The sequence below is a fragment of the Dermacentor variabilis genome, chromosome 4 (assembly GCF_050947875.1).
Source record: "Dermacentor variabilis isolate Ectoservices chromosome 4, ASM5094787v1, whole genome shotgun sequence".
NCBI lineage: Eukaryota > Metazoa > Arthropoda > Arachnida > Ixodida > Ixodidae > Dermacentor > Dermacentor variabilis.
Genome location: NC_134571.1, coordinates 96,658,901 through 96,681,173, shown reverse-complemented (window position 1 = coordinate 96,681,173; position 22,273 = coordinate 96,658,901). Strand labels below are relative to the sequence as shown.

At 46.1% G+C, this 22,273-nt stretch overlaps 1 protein-coding gene across 1 annotated transcript in view; it reads right to left on the bottom strand.

Annotated features, from left to right (window-relative positions):
- Positions 1-21,944, bottom strand: part of pic (DNA damage-binding protein pic) — a 60,257-nt gene extending 38,313 nt beyond the window's left edge. Inside the window, exons 1-7 of the mRNA XM_075689881.1 lie at positions 21,795-21,944; positions 21,010-21,158; positions 19,145-19,261; positions 18,222-18,367; positions 16,764-17,079; positions 9,262-9,501; positions 2,271-2,584 (exon numbers count right to left, since the gene is read on the bottom strand). Of these exons, the coding sequence (XP_075545996.1) occupies positions 2,271-2,584; positions 9,262-9,501; positions 16,764-17,079; positions 18,222-18,367; positions 19,145-19,261; positions 21,010-21,158; positions 21,795-21,855 (1,343 nt within the window). The 5' untranslated portion in view covers positions 21,856-21,944. The remainder of the gene's footprint in view (positions 1-2,270; positions 2,585-9,261; positions 9,502-16,763; positions 17,080-18,221; positions 18,368-19,144; positions 19,262-21,009; positions 21,159-21,794) is intronic.
- Between the last annotated feature and the right edge of the window lie 329 nt (positions 21,945-22,273).

Below are 22,273 nucleotides of genomic sequence, written 5' to 3'. Positions count from 1 at the left end.
AGTTACCGTCATGCTGTCATGCCCGGCAGACATATGCAAGCTCCCGCCTTATGTCCCTTTCAAGCACAAGACAGTGCCTAAAGGAGAGGAGCTGCCAAAAAATGTGGTCATGAGATGCCATGAGAAAGGCTAGATGAACGAGAATCTTGTGCTCGAATGGATAAAGTCCATCTGGTGTAGGTGGCTCGGCGCACTGTAGTCGTTCCCGTCCATCCTTGTGCTGATCGCATTTCGTTACCATTTGGCAGACTCGGTGAAGAGGCTGTTGCGCAAATCCGGCACTGAACTCGTCGTTATCCCGGGTGGGATGACGTCTCAGCTGCAGCCTTTAGATGTTTGCGTGAACAAGCCAATGTGGTCAAGCGGTGTTACGCAGATTGGATGCGCTCAGGTGAGCCTGCAGTGACACCGACCGGGCAGCTGAAGTGGGCTTCGCCAGCCACGCTATGCAAGTGGATTGTGGACGCATGGACCAGCATACCAGAGGACCTTGTGCGTCGCGCATTCAAGAAGTGCGGCATCTCGAACGTGCTCGATGGCACAGAGGATGAGTACCTCTGGGAAGATATGTCTGACAAGGAACTATCTGAAGAGAGGGCAGCTAAGGAAGACAGCGATTGAAGTGCGGAGTGCAATTTAAATGAATGTTTTCCTAGAGTTTTCCTAATTCGTATTATATGCGGATAAAACTTCTTTTTTTTCCATTTCACGTCCCAAAAGTTTCACCTCGTACTATGTACATGTGAGTTCGTATTATACACAGGTTGTTATGGTATGTTGCAACGTAGCATTCTCCTGTTGCAACATACCTGTTAGAAATGTACTGCTGGTCATTGCAGCGTATACATTTATCATCTTTGTAGAAATGTGTGAGAGCAAACTTCCCTCTTCACTGATGAATTTACGTGACTGCTGCATTCAAACGACACGCAAGATGCAGGAACATTACAGAATGATGACGTATCAAAGGGGAACATAATAGTACACACATGGGAGTCAAGTGGATTTAGGTGGGAAACCCTATGTAGCAGACAGGAAAATGAAAAAAGTAAGGAATGTATCGGCCGGGTTCCGCTGTCGAAGACACTCTGGGTATATGTTACATTGGTTGCTAAAGTTTCCAAACTACTCTGTATAAAATGTAGTGTTATGGGTGAATTAAAACCAAAGAAATTATTGTACAGAAGGCTCTAGCATTTCAAGGGCATTTCAATTTAGCACAAATACAATGAAACCACATTAAACCGTAGTTGGCCGGAGCTCAGAAAAGGTGCATACTAAATGGTAGTACTGCTTAACCGAAATAGCGTGAGATCGCCCACTTACCTGTAAAAAACATAACTACGAGAGTGCGATGAAAGGGTAGAAAACATGCAGTATTTAATTAATTTGCGTGACAAAAGTATTATTTTCGTTTGATGCCGCGGTGGGCTAGCAGCGACGACGACAGCCTCAAACTCGCTCAAGCTGCAAGCCAGTTTTTCCGCCAGCCCCCTCTTCTTGGCAAACACCTGCATGAGGCTGACATAACGCGCAGCATCTACCACTGTCAGGCCTGAATCGCCCATGATGTCACTTTCTGTGTCGTCCTCATCATGTTGTTAGGCGACACTACCGCAATAACAGAGGCAACAATGGTGAAAAGTCAAACCTCGTAGCCGACATATTGTCATGGTCACAGCAGCATTGCCGACCAACTTCTTCGCATTCCAAATGCCACACACCGTAGTCAATGGTAGATCTCTCTCGCATGCCAGCACCGACTTCTTCGTGCCACGTTCGACAGCATGAACGATGCCCAATTTTTCTTCTATGCTGAGCACCCGGTTTTTGTCCTAGGTTGCACGACACCATAACACGGGCCACAATGCTCCGACTCTGGCATGGCGCCGACATGATGCTGATGTTAATGTGGCTTCGCCCTTCCAAGCGCGCTCTGCATTTGCGCTCGGAAGCCGTTTCAATCTCTGGGGCTTGTGCTGGATCTCTCTGCTGGGCCGACATAGCGCCGTGAGTTCACAGTGAAAAGAGGAAACACTATGTGTTAACCAATACGCATGCAATAAGCCGATACGGTTTATAAGGATACAAAACGCATTATGTTCAATGGCCGCTGAGTCAGGGATTTGAATTTACCCCTTTTAAAACGGGTACAGCTTGACGAGGTTTTACTGTACAACGAGAAGAATGTTTGAATTTATGGCCTAAAGTTCAAGCGTTTGTGGACCAACACTGCATTCGACTACATGGGCAGGCTCGGCACAACGTACCTGGTCTGGCGCACAAAGGAGAGCACAAGCGTGTTGTCACGTTCGGTGCTGTCCCCAGGGTCCTTGCCGTCGCCACCTTGGGGTGCTGCGCGGGGCCCCACCCGCAGGGGCCACATGCCCTTGATGCCTGGCAGGTCAATGCTGGCATGCTCGTGGATGCCAATTCCATTGCGGATGATGCGCAGGGAGCCCTCCTTGAAGGCCCCTGAGCATGTCACCAGCTGGCCTTGCCCCTGTCGCTCCAGGTCCACCACGCACATGTCTACGATGGGACCCAAGTTGGTGAACACCTCCATGATCTCCACGTATGAGCCCTGTAGTATTGCCGGAAGGATGGAAAGTTGCAGTCAAATCTTTCTTACATCTCTTTCATTGAACATGCTGAAGAAACCCGGAACATAGTATCAGCAGCAGCAGTAGTAGCAAGTTGCAACTAGTACTACAGTTGAACCTTTCTATAACGAAGTCGCACGAGAAATAAAAATACCGATGTTATACAAGTAAAGTTTCGTAATAAGGAAAATGTATTTGGCACAAGAATATCACTGTTACAACGAATATTTGTTATTAGCATACAAGCTGAAATAGTGGCTGAAAAAAAACAACTCAGATTTGCTTTGTTATATGTATATTCAATAATTTGTTGTATACAATAATCAATCCCAGACATATGAAACTCGAAGGCGATTGCAAAATAGTTCATTATATTAATAATTTGAAGTATAAAATATGCCTGTCTGAAGCTTATTTGAGATCTCTGCACGTCTCTGACAGTTTCCTGAGATTGTGAAAAGCAGGGACTCATCGATTTGCTTCTCCAAGATTGTGTCAAACACATGAGAGTTGATTTATATTTTTTTTTTTTTTTGCCCACAAACATTGCAAGTAGCTCACACTGTGGCATTGCCTGAGATACAGTCGAACCGGGATATATCGAATCCATGTATAATGAATTATTGTATACATTGAACAGCTTTAAGATCACCTTGAAAATTTTTGTATCAATTTTTATTTTATATACTGAATTACCTATATATCAGATTTCTTTATGATTCCCTTGAGATTCAATATAGAGTAGAACCTCGTTCATACATTTCGGAAAAAATAGCAAGAAAAAACGTACTAACCGAAAAAAATATGTATGATCTGAACTAACTAAAAAATTTGACAGACTCAACTATTGTTGACATCTAGCAATGCGAAGCATCGCACGGGTCATTGCGGCATGAAACGCCAACGCACGTCAAGCTGGTGGTGCTTCGGCAGCCCGAGACACATTTTGTTGTTTTCCTATTGCGCTGTGTTTTAAGAAGCAACGGGAAAGCGAAAAGAAATCGAGCTGACGGGTGACACCGGATGCCGCTGAAGCAAAATGTGGTGTCCGTATCATGCCACCTGCAGCAGTGAACGGCGGCCAATTGGATTACAGTGGAACCCCGTTCATACGTTTTTCACCGGACCGAGGAAAAACAACGTAACATCCAGGAAAACGCAACAGTGAGGAAAGCTTTGAAAATGAATGAAAAAATTGCAGCTTCAACTATAGACAATTTATTTCCACACAGTGCGCTTAGACCTTAAAGAAGTCCAGAATGGTGGCTTGCCGTTTCTTTTGCTCGCTAGAAATCGCCACACATTTCTCAATAGCCTGGAAGGCCGCATTGCTGTCAGCGTCACTGTGAGGTGCGACGTACCTGCGGAGGAGGTCCAGAGCCGCGACGGCTTCTCCAAAGCTAGGATTTGACAACTCCCCAGCATCATGCGGCTCATGCTCCTTGTCGTCACCGCGCCACGGCAATGGCAACGGACGAAGGAATATCCGCGGGAAATTTGGCCCTCTTTGGCGTAATCATGCTAACATACTAACGATTGTTTAGTATTGCTGCGGAGCGCGCGCGTCCGAGCAGCTCGATTGCGCGCAGCACGTCGTGGTTTCGCGAGAAATGTAAACAAGAGAGGAGAGCTGGCCCGATAGGCGGAGCAACGCCATGAGCAACGCCAACTTCCGGCTTCCCTTTAGCTATAGCTTTACAAAGAGCGACGTCAGGGCCTCTCCTGAGTTTCCTTCCTCCGTGAGTCGACTCGTCCAACAAACTATGCGGTGACTGTAATCACAGTGATAGTGAGAGCATTTTTCACGTATGGCCATCTATTGGCGGCCTCTCGAACTGGCGTGCGGCTTCTTGCAGCTAGTTCTGTAGCCAAGCCCGGCCAAACCCGGTCAAAACTCGTCATAAACCAAAATGGCGGTTGGAGCGCGTTGCCTACTTTAGCCCAGGCGGGTTCGGGTTGCGACGCATCATGCGGGAACGTTTTCACAGCTACTACATAACAGTGGGGTTCCTTATACATTGGATCCTATGGAAGCTATGCCGGGACCAGATGAAAACGAGGTAGCAGCTGGGAAAACGCAGCAGTGAGGAACGTAACAGCGGGGTTCTACTGTATTGCCTACTAAAAGTATGCAGTATGCGACCTATGGTACTACGCACCACAAGCTGTAGGACAGATCACTGTAGATGCTTATCGCGATAGGTTTGGCGAGGACAGCTATGAATGCGGCGTGTGACGAACCAGGTGGAGATTTGCTGGTACCGGACCAGGAACCTAGCGCGCTGCCGTTTTCACTTGAGACGAGCGGCTACATATACTGTTCTGGATTGTGATTGTGCACGCCTCGCGCCTTTTCTTGTTCACATGGGATCTAGCGGCCAGAAAACGTATACGATCACAGTCTGTAGCAAGGAACAGCGGCGCGTTTCGGTTATCGCCTATTAAAAGCATGTGCTGCGATTCCGACGGTGCCACGCGCTGTGGAACAGATAGGCAAAGATGCTTATTGCAACAGGATTGGTGTTGATAGCTATGAATGCCGCATGCGACGATCCCAGAGAAAATTTGCTGGTACGGAAATGGGAAGCCAAGTGCACGCCGGCGTTTTCACGTGGTACGAAAGGCGAGTATTGCGGTGAAGCTGCCGCGGCAGGCAGCTATATACTGTTCTTGATCGCACGCCTCACACATTCTCTTGTTTACATGGGATCTAGCGGCCAGAAAACGTACCATACGATCGCAGTTTGGCGACGTACTGAACATTAGTGCCGAAAAATACGCGTTTCCGGGAACGAATGAACCGGTAAAAAATTAATGTAACTCTATTGGGTCATTTTGTACATTCTTCATTGCGAATGTTGGCTCCGGGAGAACGTACGTAATGAGACCTTATCAACAAGGTTCTACTATATCTGGGTTCAAATGTACCAATCGCTACGCTAACCCTAAAAGCTGGCGCGTGTTGACCGGACACAAGACCGCAGCGTACCTCACGCGCGTCAAAGCGATCGTTGTGCTTTTTTATTCAAGATAAGATAGGAACGGACACACCGCGTAAGTAAGCTAGCCAGTATGGATATACACTGTGCAGCTATCAGTGCACTTGTACTGCGAATTGCGCGTGGATGTGCCTGGCCACGTGTCCGTTACAGTACCAACAATACGCTGTTTAAAACAGCTGATCATAATACATGGTCAACGAGCCAGATGCACTGTTTTGCTGGGTTTTAAAACAGATTTCTTGTTGTAACCAGTCGTTCTCGGTTTTTGAACACCCTGAAATTCCGTGCATGTATTCTTGCATGCAGCTAAGTGTTCTGACACCTCATGCCCAGTACATCCTTTGATTCTTGGCCCTTCCCTTCCGGCCCTTCCCCTCCGGCCCCTGCGCCAGCGATTGCCATCACTATGCAAACATGGTTAGTTTCGAAAGTGGCTTTCAACTTGTGGAACATCCAAGCCCATTCCTATTCACGTGTAACCATGCGAGGATGAACGAAACGCGTTCAGCACGGATCTGCGAAACGCATAGCAATGAGTCTTGCGTGCTGCTGCCGCAATGGGGGTCTTTCTGCGAAGTGCGGATGTGGCATGTGGTGGTTTTGTTAAATTCAAACGGCAATTTAAAGATCCATCCAAGTGGAGAGTGGGGTAGGATTCGTTTTGGCCACTCACAAAATCCTAAAATTCTGTTCGCAGAAAGTCCTTGCCTACAAGAAAACAAACCCCACAGCGCAGCATCTCCAGCTTGGCATCTCATGCCGAACTAACTGAAATGATTGAGCGTCATCCAGGTTTTCTTGGGGAACGCACATCGGACAGGGAGGGCATTCGCATTCTTGAAGCAGAGTGGCGATCTGTCAATAATGAATGGTTGCAGTTTGCATGAGCCTTCCATAAATGCAGGAAGCAAAACAGAGCACCTTGCCCAGTTTTCCTCCATGGCATGTGCTGCTCTTCAGATTCAACCTCTTGTTTGACTGCATCTGCCAAAACAGCGCCGTTTAAACTTTGCTGGCATCAAATATTTCTGACGACGCAACTGAAGTGATCTTGTCACTGTTAGGAGAAGCGCACTTGCAGGGGCACAGCGTCCGATATATCAACTGAGGCGGGGAACTTCAATGTACCCATAGTACATCGCTATCCATTTAAGGGACATCTTCATGGGGATCTTATAACCGTTCAATATAGACTATAATTCGATATAAAGTTAAACCACTATGTAACTAAGTCGGTAAAATCGGAAAATGGCATTGCTTCGTTATATTGAAACTTTGTTACATTGAAATTTGATCTTTTATGCAGGTAAGTACAGTTGCCGATAGATTTTTCTTACACGGAAGGGGTTGCAAAATTTTCCGAGTTATCAGACAATCGGAAAAACCAAATTCAGCAAGTTTCAGTAAGTTTGAGGCCGCTGTCGTCGCTGCTAGGCTGCCGCGGCATCAGACGAAAATAACACTTTTGTCGTGTGAAGTGAATAAATACTGCATGTTTTTTTTCCCCCTTTCATCGCACTCTGCCTGAGTTCCGTCTTTGACAGGTAAGTGGGTGATCTCATGCTATTTCGGTTAAGCAGTACTACTGTTTAGTACGTACTTTTTCCGAGCTCCGGCTAACTACGATTTAACGAGGTTTCACTGCATACTGAAATTATGTATAAACCCACATTGTTATACTGAGGTTTAGATACATAGTGTTTTATGGACAATAAGATATAAAAAGATAAATACTTGCTTATTATTATGTTGAGAATTTGTTGCATCAAGATTACCGTATTTACACGATTGTAAGTCGACCCCTTTTTTAAAATTTGAAAGTCTGAAGTTGGGGGGTCGACTTACAATCGAAACCAAAACATGGCCCCGCCAAAAAAAAGCGATACCAACGAGAGCTACAACGTAGTTACAATTTTATGTTTGCTCTATGGTCCTACCCGTATCTTTTCGCTATCCCGCGTGTTTGTTTGCTTTTCGGAAGGGTTTTTCAACATTTTTGAGAGTCTTACAGTGCATGCAATACTCATGGGGGGTGTCGATAGTTGATGGAAGCGCCGCTGTTCCCATTTGCGGCGGCACCCTTAGAACGGCGGCGCTTGCGGGGAGTATCGGTAGTTCATGGAAGAGCAGACACCGTTCGCGGGTTTCTCTTTCTCTGTTTAAAGGCCTTAAAGGCATTGGCATTGGTTTGACCAACTTTTTGACGCGCTCCACTTGACTGTCGGCTACGTGCTACTTCTATGCTTCCCCAGTCGTCATGAGTGCTGCAGGACCACTAATCTTTCGGCACTCGTTCACAGCAGCGTTCAAGAGCGCTGCCATCCTTTACGCCGAAGAAACAAATCACTGCGCTGCCGCAATTTCGATGTTTCTAAGCGGGTGGTGGGAGAGTGGTGACTGCAGCGAAGCGAAATTTTCACCCTGTGGCGGCAAGTGAGAAATTTCCCACGTGCCGAAGTCTGGACGCTTTCCGGAGCTGTAGGCTAAGCTTGCGGCAGTGTCGCTGAAATGCGTGATCGGTCCCTGCCAGTGAAGTGTGACGTGGTCACGAAACAAGCCCGGACCTTCGCCTTAATTTTAAGGTTCTGCTCCGCCGTGAGTACGAGTGGCTGGCGGCAGAAGACTGCGAAATTACGCCAACCGGACCTGTCAAAAGAGCCTCCTTGACGGCTGCGTGTGGTTGGGTGCATTTGGCGTGGGCTGCTGTTCTGCAAGATGTCCTGGTGCGGTCGTTTGCCAAATTTGAAATTTCGCTGGACCACGACGCGCTGTGGGACCGCAGCAATGATGACGATGGCAGCACTAGTGAAGACGAGTAGTCCAGTGACCATGTCAGCTACTAATAAATTTTCGTTATCGAATGCGCCCTCGGGTTTTTTTTTTTTTTTTCCGGTCAAGCGATATGGGGGGGTCGACTTACATTCGGGTTGACTTACAATCGTGTAAATACGGTATATCAAGTGATATTCAGGCCTAACTGTATCCGAGCGATATATCCAGGATTGACTGTAATTGTGTTTGTTATATTGAGGGTTAAACAGTATCCAATATTCATTATAAGCATATATTCATCACACATTCACGTTGGCATGATACATATTGCATTTACTTGTTATATATGTGTGTTATATCAAGGCTCGACTGTACAGAGAGAGACTGCACAGAGAGAGACCAGTTAAATCTTATGCTAGATGCCCTACCCACAGAATGTTTTGTGGCATGCTTCACAAATGTTTAATGCCCTGTATAAATTAGTTTGTGAAGCTTGTACTATTTTATTATAAACAACTATTTGCACAAGTGTACGACTGACGTTAAACTGGGCACACTTACCCAATCATTATCACCACCATCAGCCTATCTTTAAGCCCACTGCAGGACGAATGCCTCTGCCAGTGATTTCCAATTAATTCTGTCTTCAGCTAGCTGATTCCCACTTGTGTCTGCAAATTTCCTCATTTCATCACCCTATCTAAATTTCTCCCATTCTCGACTGCGCTTCTCTTTCCTTGGCACTCATTCTGTAATTCTAATGGTCCACCAGTTACATGCCCTACGCATTACATGGCCTGCCCAGCTCCATTTCCTTTAGCCGATTTCTTGGCTTCATTTTCCCAGCTCGCTGCCTAACCCCAGCCATGCAGAGAACTAAATACCTGATCATTGCGCTCCGAGTTGAGCTTGATGAGTTGCGAGTCGCCAAGGCGGGATCCAACATACACGACGCCGTTGTCGAGGTAGGTGATGCACTCTGCGATGGTGATTTCCCCCAGGAACTCCAGTTTGAGATCCTTGACAGCCGTGGTGCCGTCCATCTTGTCCTCCCGCTCCAGCAGCAGCATGAACAGTCGACCCGCCATGTCGCCCAGCAGATACCGGGACCCATTTGCGTCCACCTTGACAGGTTCAGGGAACGAAAACTTAATAAATTGCAGTTGGTTTAATGCACATACAGTGAAACTTGAAGAGGGAGCCTAAATTGCTTTGCTATATTCATTACCTCGTTATAACTGTCATCCACCCTCACTGCCAATACTGTCTGCCTGGCAATAGCGGCGATATTGAAGCAATGGGAGGTGGTGTTATGTCCACTAGTGTCCACTAGATAAGCCAGCGTTCTAACCATAGCGAGAGGAGGAGAAAATGCTGCCCACCCCATTAAGGAACACTCAATTTATTTCATTTATTTTTTCCAGAAACCTCAGCTGGTCCTTTATCATGTGGTGAAACATTATAAACATGCAGTAGAAATATAGAAAACAGCCCTTTTCCAGTGTGCTATTGATAAAAATCAAGTACGAAAACTGGGTTTCAAGACCTGCCATTACAATACAGATCGAGGGGCTTTCCAATAATTTCTCTACTGATACAGGCCGCCGTCTTGGTGCCGCATTAAAGAGGAGATGTCGCAGCTTTAGATATTTAGATGACTACAGCGCTTTCTCCGTAAAGAATAAAAGCATTACCGTATTTACTCACGTAACGAACACACCCCCAACTTTAGTTGCCAAAATTTAGATTTATTTTTCTCCCATGCACCATATTTACTTGCATAATGATTGCACTTGCATAATGATCGCACCCCTGAATTTTCCTGCCAAAATCCGATTTTTTTTCTTTAGTGCGTAATGAACGCCCCCCGAACTTGCCGCAGCGATATGTCGCTTGCCAAGCCTAACTGATGATGACCATGCTTACGATCTGTCGAATGCTGCGCAAACGGCTCTTCAAAACTTACAGAAAGGACTGCAAACACCAAACAGATTCTTAAGCTGATGACGCATTTCGTTCCCTTCATACCTTTCTGCACTTGAAGAATAAAAAAAAATATCTACAACGAAACTTTCCTTGGCTTTATTATTTGTTCGCTTTATAATGGTTGCCAATTTAATGATGTTATTCATTACTGATACGGAAGAAACTGTTTCAATGCACATACTAATGTACTTAGGAGAAAAAAAATCACGTTCAGCTTTCTCCGACTGTTTGGGGACGAAGACCAGGAGTGCTTCTGCTTCCCTCGCGTCTTGTGTTGGACAGTTTCCGAGGCCATCTTGTCGATAGAATTCGAGCTGAGCTTAAAGGGACACTAAAGGTTACTATTAAGTCAACGTGGACTGTTGAAATACCATCCCAGAAACCTCGAAACGCTTGTTTCGTGCCAAGGAGAGACTTATTTTAAGAGAAAATGCGCTCTGAAGCGTCCGCGTACCTCTAGCGCAGTTCAAATCGCCCGCCCTCCGATCGAGGAGTACTGACATCATGGTCTCATAGTGACGTTGCGCCATCGGTGAGTAGAACGGAGCCCACACGGCGCTTCGGCTTTTCTGCGCAAAACGCAAACGCGCGGCCAGAAGCAGAACCAAGACAGAGCCGACAGCAGAGCGAAAGCGGGAGTATGGTGGCTAGCGGAAGGAGAAACGCGCGACCATGGGGCTCTTGCATTGCCCAGGGGGCGCTGCGAGAAAGGTGCTAAAAAGCGCCCTCTGTCCTAAAATGGGTCGAACCAAGCTCGGTCGTCTGCTTCGGAAAGCACATTTACAATATGGACCCGCCACTTTCGGTTGTGTTGTAGCACGACCTGCTGCGTATATCGGGCGCCGAAGATTTTTTCAGGGGTGGCACGCTGCATAAAGGCAAGAAATTATGCAGTGCCGAATACATGTACGCCGTTCAAGAATTAGGCGGCGAAGTTTTAGCACGGTGTAAATCGCAAGTGAAGCGAGTCGCGTACGAATTGGAACTACAGGTAAGGCTTGCACGTTAGCTGCTAGATTCAGGCACACAAACGCGAGGAAATGCATGCTATAAATGAATCCACAGCAGCGATAAGCACACATCATGTGTACGGAACTGCTCGAGCACAAGACGGTACGCGCTGCGATGTACAAACTGCTTGAGCGCACGATCGTACGCGCCGCGACGGCAGCGGTCTTTCGACATGCCGCCAAACGGCGGGCCTCCTGCAGTCTTTGTTGACTGCATGCCGCTAAACTGATGCAATGGATATGAGCTCGCACGTGCGTGCGAATCGTGCTGTAGCGCGAGCTTGTGCGCTGCTCGCTTGATGTAGCTTTTAATGACAGCGCTCGAACATCGATGTGCTGCAATCAATACTGCCTTGCTGCGCTGCCTCAACGTGCTGGCTTGAGATCAAGGATGAGCGCATTTAACTCTCTTAACGTGTGCTGCTCGTAGTGGAGTAGTGAATTGTCATCGAATGAGCCCGACCATTTTTGCTCATTTGCACACACTTCACCACTTCGCATCGGTCGAATTGTTAATTGCCGCTGTGGCCGGGTCTCGAATCGTGAATTACCAGCCATGCCTGCTGCTATGTCGGTCTGCTGTCGGGACTGTAGGTGCAAAAGACCGAAATTTCGAACACAGATAATCAAGCAAGCTTCAAGACAGGCAAAGCAGTCAGCATGGCACGAAGTTTCGCTTACTCAGCGTGCCCGACGCTCCACTTCGCGAGGCCTTGAAAAAAACGGTAGAATCTGATGTTGGGATTCAGGCCTTCTTGTTCATGGCAGCCCACGACGCAGAAGTAATGACGGTGACGCCTTTTCGAGGCTGGGCTAGGTCTCTCCGGATCGGCATCACCGATTCCTTCTGCTCCCAGCATTACGTCCCACGGCACACGGAGAGTCCGTTTTTGTTACACTATAGGCTGCGGCGAGCTCGCAGCGTGGTCGGCGTGGTCTGTGAGAAGTGACGAGCCTTTTCGCACTCGCAATAGGGCATAAAAAAGGGCGAATCGACGCAAAACTCGGCCTAGAAACGTGCTTCACCACAGCCAGGGCTCAATACGACCCAAGCAGGTACGACCCAGATGTCGTTTCCTGCATCGCCACCAGGCGCTGCTACTATACCTCAAACTCCAGCGCAAGACGCCCATTAGCTGGCACTTCATTCTATGATGCAAACTTCGACGCTCATCGCAATGGACCCTGACATCGACAGATTGGCTTGCGATGGTGGGCTCAACTTTAGCGATTTGAGCACTGACGAGCGCGACCTGCTGCTGAGGGCTTGTGCTGCCGGCGTCGTTGCGTACTACGATGGCAGCCTCAACACCGGCTCTGCGGAGCGGCAAAGCAACGAGGGCTTCCCACGACATCACATGGACGCGGCAATCTCGCTGCTTGTTCCAAATGAAAGTTTCGCGAGCCAGCAGAACCCTCACAGCACGACGCGATAACCAAACTACTGAAACTCCAAAGCGTGCGCGGCGCAGAGTCGAGCGCGCAGAGTCGAGCGAAAACGAAACCTTTCGAACACCCATATTACTGAAGGGTAACGTCAAAATGTTATTTTTTCTTAGAATCGAATAGACGTAGACAAGTAGCATTTTTTTCCGTCTTATAAACGAATGAAATGATATTTTTAATACGAGTAGTTGAGTATTAGTAAAACAAATTATGAGGAGTGCTTTCGTCATCGGGCTAGTACCGGAATGTCGCTGGGGGGTCTCAAATCGTGTCATGCATTTACCTCAATTTCTCGGTTACTAAAGCTCTGTTCACGATTATACTGACACCTTAGACGTTCTAGAACATTGCTCTACCACTTTAACTTGAGTTTCTGGTAGCCTTTAGTGTCCCTTTAAGGAGCTACGCACAGACATTGCAGTCGTCCCTGGGGGTCTGACTTCACCGCTACAGCCTCTTGACATGTCACTGAACAAGCCATTCAAGGACAATGTTCAAAGACCATACACAGAGTGGATGGCGACAGGCGAACATGATTTGACACCGGGAGGCAAAATCAGAAGGCCGTCTATGGGGGTGCTTTGTTCCTGGATCATCGAAGCATGGAGCGGTATCTCCGACGAGGTAGTGGCAAAGAGTTTTAAGAAGACTGGCATATCCAATGCGCTGGACGGGACAGAAGAAGACTTTCTGCGGGAGTGCAAAGATGCCCCCAGTGACGACACTGTCGGTTCTGACAATGAAGCTTACAGCAGTGACTGCGAAGATTCAGACTCTGAATAAAGTGAGGCGGCTTTTATTCAATTAGAAAAACAAAATAAAAGGGCAATGTGCAATTCATGTAGTGCCTACGTAATGTGTGCATTTATTACAAAGGTAAGCCTTACTCAACATTTATGTTTGTTTATGTTTACGATAGCTATCGCAAGAATTCTGACCGGAAACTTGCCCTTTTTCATCTGCGGTACTCAAAACTCTTTTGGGGGAAAAATTTAATTCGCGAAATCATTGCACCCCTGAATTTGCATCAAATTTTCTTACAAAAAAAGTGCAATCATTACGCGAGTAAATACGGTAATAAATGCACCCCCACTTCGATCCCCTGCAGTCCCACGGACGGCTGCGCTGTAGCCTTCCCACTTCACTCAACCCAGCTGATGTCATGGCAACACGAGCAGCAGCCGCGCAGCACCTCCTCCCCTTAGCGCTTTTTTAAAATTATGGAGACCCCCTCCAGTTGCTTCCTCCCTCCCACCCCCTGCACCGTTTTTTGTTTGCTTTCCTTTTTACCTGTGCACGGCACATACTTGTTTTTGAAGTATTCATGGGCCATCGCATGATTCATGCACAGTGCGAGAGCACAGACATCGCAGTGCACAAGTAAACAGCAAGCAAAGATCACGAATTTTTTTTCGCCAGCCAATGGTCGCTTCCCGCAAATATGAAACCTTAAGCAGCCGGCAGCAACTGGCAGCAGGAGCACACGGAGAGTGCCAAACAAAACGACGCTAGACAGTGGCGCAGGTTCTAGCCCTGCTTTTTTTTTTCTGGAAGCCATTCCCACTCCGTGACAGCGTTGTCAGTTGCTTGTCTTTTTGCCTGTATTGCATTTTGCCATGGGCGATGGGCCAAAATGTCAGCTACATGGCCGGTTCTAAGTTGCAGGCTGCGGAGTATGCATTTGAGCACAGGAATTGTGCTGCCGGTAGGCATTTTGGAATGAAGGAAGTCCGCGTGCATTACTGGCGGAAGCAGCACGACAAGCTGCGTGCTACGAATCGGGAGTGGCGTGCCTTTAGGGGACTGAAGACCGGAAAGTTTTCTGGTGTGGAAGAAGAGTCCTAGAATATGCCTGGGACCTGTGGAAGGAAGGATGTGTCATTTCCCATGAAATGATCATGACATATGCACAAACCACAGGCAGGAAGCACAGAATTGTAATCAGCTCTTTCAAAGAGAGTAATGGGTGGCCAACATGCGTCATGCGGCACAATGGACTGTGCTTGAGGACGCGCATATCATTTTGTCAGCGACTGCACCCTTGCTACGAAGAGAAGGTAGTGGACTTTCACAAGTTTGTGATACGCCTGCGGTGGGACCAAGAATTTATTCACTCGCAAATTGGTAACGCCAACCAGACGCCCCTAAACTTCGACATACCAATGAACAGCACGGTCAATGAAAGAGGAGCACGCAGCATGCTCGTCAAAACGACAGGCACCGAGAAGCAGCATTTCACGGTAACGCTGGCTATCACGGCAGACGGCAAGAAGTTGCCACCATACGTTATCTTTAAAAGGAAAACTATGCCAAAGGCCAACTTCCCAGCTGGCATACACGCACGAGCCCTAGAAGAAAGATGGATACTGGCCGATCTAATGGCTGATTGAGTCTGGTCTGTCTGGGGCCAGCGACTTGGCGCCCTGCTTCTCCCATCTCTCCTTTTGCTCGACAGTTTTTGTGGCCCCCTGGGAGAGAATGTACGCTGAGAACTAAAGGAGCCGCACACCAACATCACTATCATTCTGGGTGGAATCACTTCGGTGCTGCAGACCCTTGATGTTTGTGTGCACAAGCCGTTCAAAGGCAGTGTGCGCCACTTGTACACAGACTGGATGGCCCAGGAAGGGCAGACCCCGGAACCGACCGGAAAAATTTAAGAGGCCATCCATCGAGCTGGTATGCTCCTGGATCTTGTATGCATGGTGCTTGCTGCCTGCTGCCTTGATCTCAAAGAGTTTCAAGAAGACTGGAATTGCAAATGCACTGGACGGCAGTGAAGACGGTAAGCTGTGGGAGCACAATGTGGAAGTGGCCAGCAACCTGGATGACAGGTCTAGCGATTTTGATGGAAGAGTTAAGCATAGAGAAACGAAGATGACTGAAGTGCAATAAAAAGCTGTTTGCAAATAGCGTATTCGTATATTTACTGCAAAAGATAGGCTACCTTACACACTTTTTTTTTGTGTGTGTTAACGCATTTTTTGCTCGTCCCAAAAAGTTTTAGTAATATTTACCTCACATAATACATGCACCCCCTACTCTGCTTTAGCGTCCCCTCCCCCCAAAAGAAGTGTTCATTATGCGAGTAAAAAAACAGTGACAATTCATTGCTGCCATCACACTGCGCAGGGAGCACTCCTATTGACTGATGCATACTTGAATCACTGGCCCTCCTGTTCCAGCTTCATGCACGCTTTCGTAGCGACGAGCTGTGAATTTTTGTGCTCCGGCGACATTTGGTAAGCTAAAATTTTACAAACTGCCTTTGCCGCTCATGCTTCTTTCATTAATGCGTCCTGGACCCATTGGAACAGTGATGAGGACATCATTTAGGTGAAATAAGGAATCTTTATTGGTGATTTAAATTTTATCACCCATGGCTCAAGACAGGTCGATGCCAGTGATAATGTAGGTGGGCCAGTGATGAAGCAGGTAAAGAAATAGCATTACAATAGAATCACTACATTATCCCAGCCTTGTTTACGTTACGTTGAGGTGGCAAAGCTACTGCATGCCATTGTGATGACTGCCAGTTGGTCGAAAACCGGCAGCGATGCTTTACAAGCCGAATGCCAGTGCCATGAAAGCTGCCAATTGTGTTAAGAGAAATGCTGCTGTGACTTCCCAATTGTACTTTTCTTTTGCAAGCACATGTTTTGCTAAGTAAAGAGCAAACTGAAGTTTGTTTAGCAGCCTTCTTGCTGCTGCCCGTCACTGAAACATGACAACATCCTTATGCAACACCGTAGCTTTCTTAGTGCAGCTCAACCTTGATTAGCTTTTGCTTCTTTGTCCCTCTCTTTCCTAGTGTAGCTTTCTTGCCCAAGAGGCTAACTTTAGCGCCTACCACCATGGCTTCCCATGGAATGAAGCCATTTTGGAAAGACGCATCTTCCACAGCGTGTCTTGAAATGCCTACAACCATCGAAGCACTAGCCTACCTTTCCATAGCAGACAATGGTGCTCTGTCGGATGAGATGTGGTGTGATGACGACGTACTGGTCACCATTATGATAGGTGATGGACTCCTGGCCAATGACAAGCGCACCGCAGAAGGGCTCTGGCACAGCGATCACCAGGGTGGCCTCGCTCTCCACATGGTCTTGCTTCCAGGGACCCCGCACAAACTCCTTTTCCTTGAGTGACACCTCATAGGTCTTCATGTGACGTGCCTGGCTGTCCTGATGCAGAAGCACAATGGTGGGTGTCTTGCAGCCGTGCAAGAACTCCATGTCTTGCACCGTCAGCTCTTCCATCCTGCACAAGGTGCGCACAAACAGTGGCGTGGTTTTTATAAAAAATATCACACGGCCATCAGGCTAAAGCATTAAACATGTTGGAGTGCGTCTATGTCCACTAAATAAATGCACGAGACTGAAGAAATGTCATGACATAAATGCACAAGGAATCTAGCAAGCCCTTATTATTCAGATAAAGCCCATCATGTATCAGCATGGCAATTATTTTTCTGCAATGAGAAATGCTTGTCAATAAGAGCCTGAGAAAAGTGAGGCACATTTACTGTATTATTTGCAAGTAATTTACTTGAACAGGTAATTTCTAATTTTATGTAACAACCCCCCCTCCTGCACTTAAGTTTTGTAAAAATTAAAATTAAATTCTTTGCTTTTTCGTGCCAAATCCACGATATGATTATGAGACAAGCAGTAGTGGGGGACTGCGCATTAATTTTGACCACCTCACCTGGGGTTCGTTAGCGTGTACTCAATGCACAGTACATGGGCATTTTTGCATTTTGTCCACATCGAAATGCTGTACGTGGCTGTGGCCAGGATTCGATCCCATGTCCTTGAGTTTAGCAGCACAATGTCAAATCAACTACGTCCCCACGAAAGGTGTCAGGTTTTGTGTACGAAAAAGAACACTCCTTAGGAAAGTTTTCATCGGCGCCTGGTGCCCTTAACCCTGCAATGCCCAGCATATCAGATATGCTGTGCCATGTATGATACCTCAAAATCCGTTTTATGCACGAGAAACCGAACGCGTAACCTACATAGTGTTTTTGATACAATGGAGCAAGTTTTAATTTTTGGATTGCTTAGCAAACTGATTATTAATTAACAAATTACTATATAGTAACTAAGCTTTAAATAAACACATTTTATTTTGTTTTGTACAAATGTACTCTCCATGCCCAGAAATTAAGGTGAACAAGTTGTTCTAATTTTCCTTCATGTGGAATTACGTGAGGGCATTATTGGGTCAATCAGTTGTTTCAAATGTAGAGGAATAGAATGCACTTCAGTTTTTGTAATGTTTAAGGTTACCGCCAAATAGTCCCTTTAAAGCCTCAATCTGAAGTAATGAATTGTGTTTGCACAGATACGAAGTGAATAATTTGGGCATTTATCACGCTCTAAATTAATCACGAGACAAACCTGATGTTAAACGCTTTCAGTTCCCTATTGTCTCTGTCCAGAGGAATAACCTTGAAGAGCCCATCATACAGTCGAAGGCCAATCACTCGGCACTCAGGGTCTATGATGCCAATGTTGCCCGTCTCCGATGGCCTCGAGAATGTGTCCTAGAATAAGAACAGTCGAGTATTAGCAGCTGGCACAGCACAGAGTTCACAGGCCAACATGTACTGCAGTTATGTTGGTTTGTGAGGATGGTCCATGCCAGAACATCTTAAGAACAGGGTGTGAATTTGAGAGAGTTAGTAAGCGCCACGCTTGTTGTTCATGCCCCATTCAATTTGTTTGCTGTCCATGGGGTGCTTTTGCAAGTTTTAACTTTAGGAATGGCTAAGGAATATTTGTTTCTATTTGGATTGTTTAGTTGAAATACAGAAATAAGTCAAATGAAAATTAATGGAAAGATAGCTTCCTGCAGGTATGCAGGAGCTGAACCCACATCTTCTGCATTACATGTGCAGTGCTTTACCAATAAATATTGCGGTCCCCATCCTCCCGTACACTTTCTTGGGTATTTATGCATGTGTACAAGAATGGCCATGAGAGAGCTAGACTGCATCATTCATGCACAAGGGCATCTTTTCAACTGTAGGCGTAACATAGTGTATCAGCTTAGGAGCAGGCAACTGACCAAGCAGTCAGTAAGAATTTCCTAGGGTCAATAAGCTCGCACTCATCAAGTGCTGACATAATTCAGTTGTGGTGATTCATTGTTGCAACACACATGGTATTTAAAGAGTGAAGCTTCTGCTACACATAAAATGTGAAGGCATGCACAAAGCCACTGAGCATATCATAGACACCAAATGTGTCCAAAACTTTGTTATGAATTTAGAGTCCTGCCTGCTGTGCTACATAGAACAAGGATTCTGTAAGAAACTCACAGCAATGTTGCCATGGGCTTTGGTTATAATTTCGATGCTGTCCCCATATTGTACACACTCCAGAATTGCTGCATTGTACTTTGCTGTCAGAAAGAACAGTAGATCTTTCTTCTCTCCCTGCAGAAAAAAAAAATCGAGAAACAAGCATGATTATTGCACCTGACTTTCAGTCAGCATGACACTGTCATGCAACAAAAGAAAGGACATATGTTGCTTTGCATGCAAGTGCTCTAGGAAAGGTGTACAACAGATGTATAAGAATGAGGCAGCTTTCATTTCCATCTTTCTTTACTTAAAAACAAATTATAGCCGAAATGAACAAAACTGGGGTAAGAGGTATGCACATATATCACTGCACCTGATATGCAATGCAGCTACTATGCTTCGAAGTGTGCGAAGCATCAACAACTTCTTTATTACTTACTGTGAATTCTAATTTTATAAGCATTCATTCATGTGTACATACATATTTCTGCTGTTTGCACCCGAAAAGGGGTTAGTTCTTGCCTCAGCAAATATTATCAAAACTTGCACCATCCTAAGAAAAGGGAACACTTTCATTACATTACATGTACCATTATATGACAGCTGTGTTGACTCGCACCCTAGTAAGAAAAACTGACATAACGCCCCCAACTGCACAGCGGGTTATGAGGAATGCCATATAGTGGTAGGCTCCAGATTAAGTTTGACCATCTGGGGTTCTTTAACGTGCACTTAAAGTATGGTACACAAGCGCACTCCACAGCAAGTAGAATGCAGCAGTCACAGCCAGGGACAGAACCAGCAACGTTGTGCTCAGCATCACAACGCCATACCCACTGAGCCAACGTGGTTGCTGCATACCCTAGTCACACAGACTACCTAAATGCACTTAGACTAGACTTTCGTTATGCCCTACCATGGCTACATTCAGTTACTTGAAAACCTAACATTTTCGAGGGTTCGACGAAGGTTCACCTGGTCAGATTACGTGAAAAGTGATAACTGCTGTCGATTACCGTCCGAGAAGTTACAGCTTAAAAAATTTAATTCTGGGGTTTTACATGCCAAAAACACGGTCCGATTATGAGGCAGGCTGTAGTGGAGACCTTCAGATTAAGTTTGGCCATTTTTGGTTCTTTGATGTGCACCCAATGTATGGTTCCCGAATGTTTTCAGCATTCTGCCCCCTTCAGAACGTGGCAGGAATTGAACCCATGACATTAAGCTCGCAGCTCAATGCCCCAACCGATATGCCACTGCAGTGGGTTACTTACAGCAGTTGATTCTTCACCTTCTGCCCCATAAACCTGACTACAACACAGTTATGCCACAATGGCACAACTGTGTTGCTGCTGGGCTAAATGGTGTGACATGATTAATAAAATGCGAAGAGAAGGACAAAGAATAGAGAGTAGATGATAGATCATGTTGTAAAGTGGCCATAAATTTTCACACAGCTGCTTGCATAACACTTGGCTGCAGCTATCATCCCAGCAAGAACCAAATATGCCATAACTGAGTAGATATGCTTATTGCATAGTTGAATGAACGCAGAAACCTGAATGTCTTTTGAAACAAATGTGTGTTTTTTTTTTAACATTTCATTCAATATTAAGATAGTTATGTTTAGCTTCTCATACCTAATGCCTTTTATGTCTAAACATTTGTTTTCACAGGCCTTTCAACAATAAAATTTGTTTTTCTCAATAACACTTAGGAATAAGCCATTCTCCAGTTGCAAAGAAAACGCTTGCACAGCTTACCTGATTCAATTACGACTAAGTTTCGCTGCCTAGACAACACGCAACGCCTGACACGTTTGACACACGTGAAGCCCACAAGCTGTGCAGGTGGGCAATAGGAATGAAAAGAGCGCTTACCGGCGGTCTGAAAAGCTTCATAATACTTATCCTCCCATAGATGCCGATCTCTTTGACAGGTCTGAGGCCCTCTGGGGAGACGACATAAATCTCAAGGCGGGTGTTTTTGGCGAGGATAAGGTTGATGTCATCCGGTGACGTGAAGTTGCCTAGAACGAAACGTTGACACTCGTTAGGCCGGCGCTCCAAAAGGATGTCCCACTGATGTACCCAGCTAAAAGCAAGCACCACAACAAATTTGTTTCATTTGGTCACATTAACTATAGCCTGACAAATGTCCAACAGTCAATAAACACCATGTCATCGACCACCGCTCGTTTTCAGTGGCGTCGGAGGCGAAGAGCACATGTAATATTAAAATGACCGCTAACTGTCTTGCATTCGATTGGTGCACTGTAACAGAAAGCCAAGAACAGGCACGAAATGATTCATCACTGCTTAACAACTGCTCATGTGAGGACAACGGAGAAAAGAGAAAGAACGCCGAGCGAAGCGAAATACCGGTGGGTCGTATGCAGTAAACATCGCTGAACAGTGGTGGAGCGTTGTTTTCAACAGTGCAGTGGGCGTTGAATCAGCGCGTACCATTCTCACAAGGAGAATGCTACACTCACTATACGTAACTGAGAGCATTTGGAGCATAAATCATGTTCAACAGCGATAGAACGCGGTTATGTGGTGCCAAGACTCGAGGCATGTGCTCGAATCAAGTGAGGTCGCAACGGCGAGTATCACTGTAAAGTCGTTCAATCTGCCGCGAGGATATGAGGCGATTTTTAACTAACCTGTAGCGCAGGCAGACACGCCAGTCGGCTTGTGGGCCGTCACGACGTAGTTATATGACATTTTGGACCATATAAACTGTCGTACTTTGAAACAGAGAGCCCCAGCACACTTTTAGAAGTACGACCCCCCTGCCCTCTGGTAGCCGCCCGAGGAACGTGTGCCAGTGTGGCTGACCTCAAGAAAAAATTACGCGAAAAGAAGCGAGAACATTACGTAATTATAAGAATAAAACTAATCAGTAAATATATTTAGACAATAAGAAGTGTTCTACATATAAAATTGACAAAATTGCTTAACTAAAGCTATAATATTTGTTTTATTTTATTCACCAATATTGGCTCTTTTGGTTGGCGCGCGCTTTGAAACTTACTTATGGTGCGAAAAACGGACCTAATGCGAACACGTAAAGGTGACGAGAACATGCAAAAGAAATCAACTCAAGAAGGTCAGGTTATCTTTGTTGTTCATTGTCTCTTCC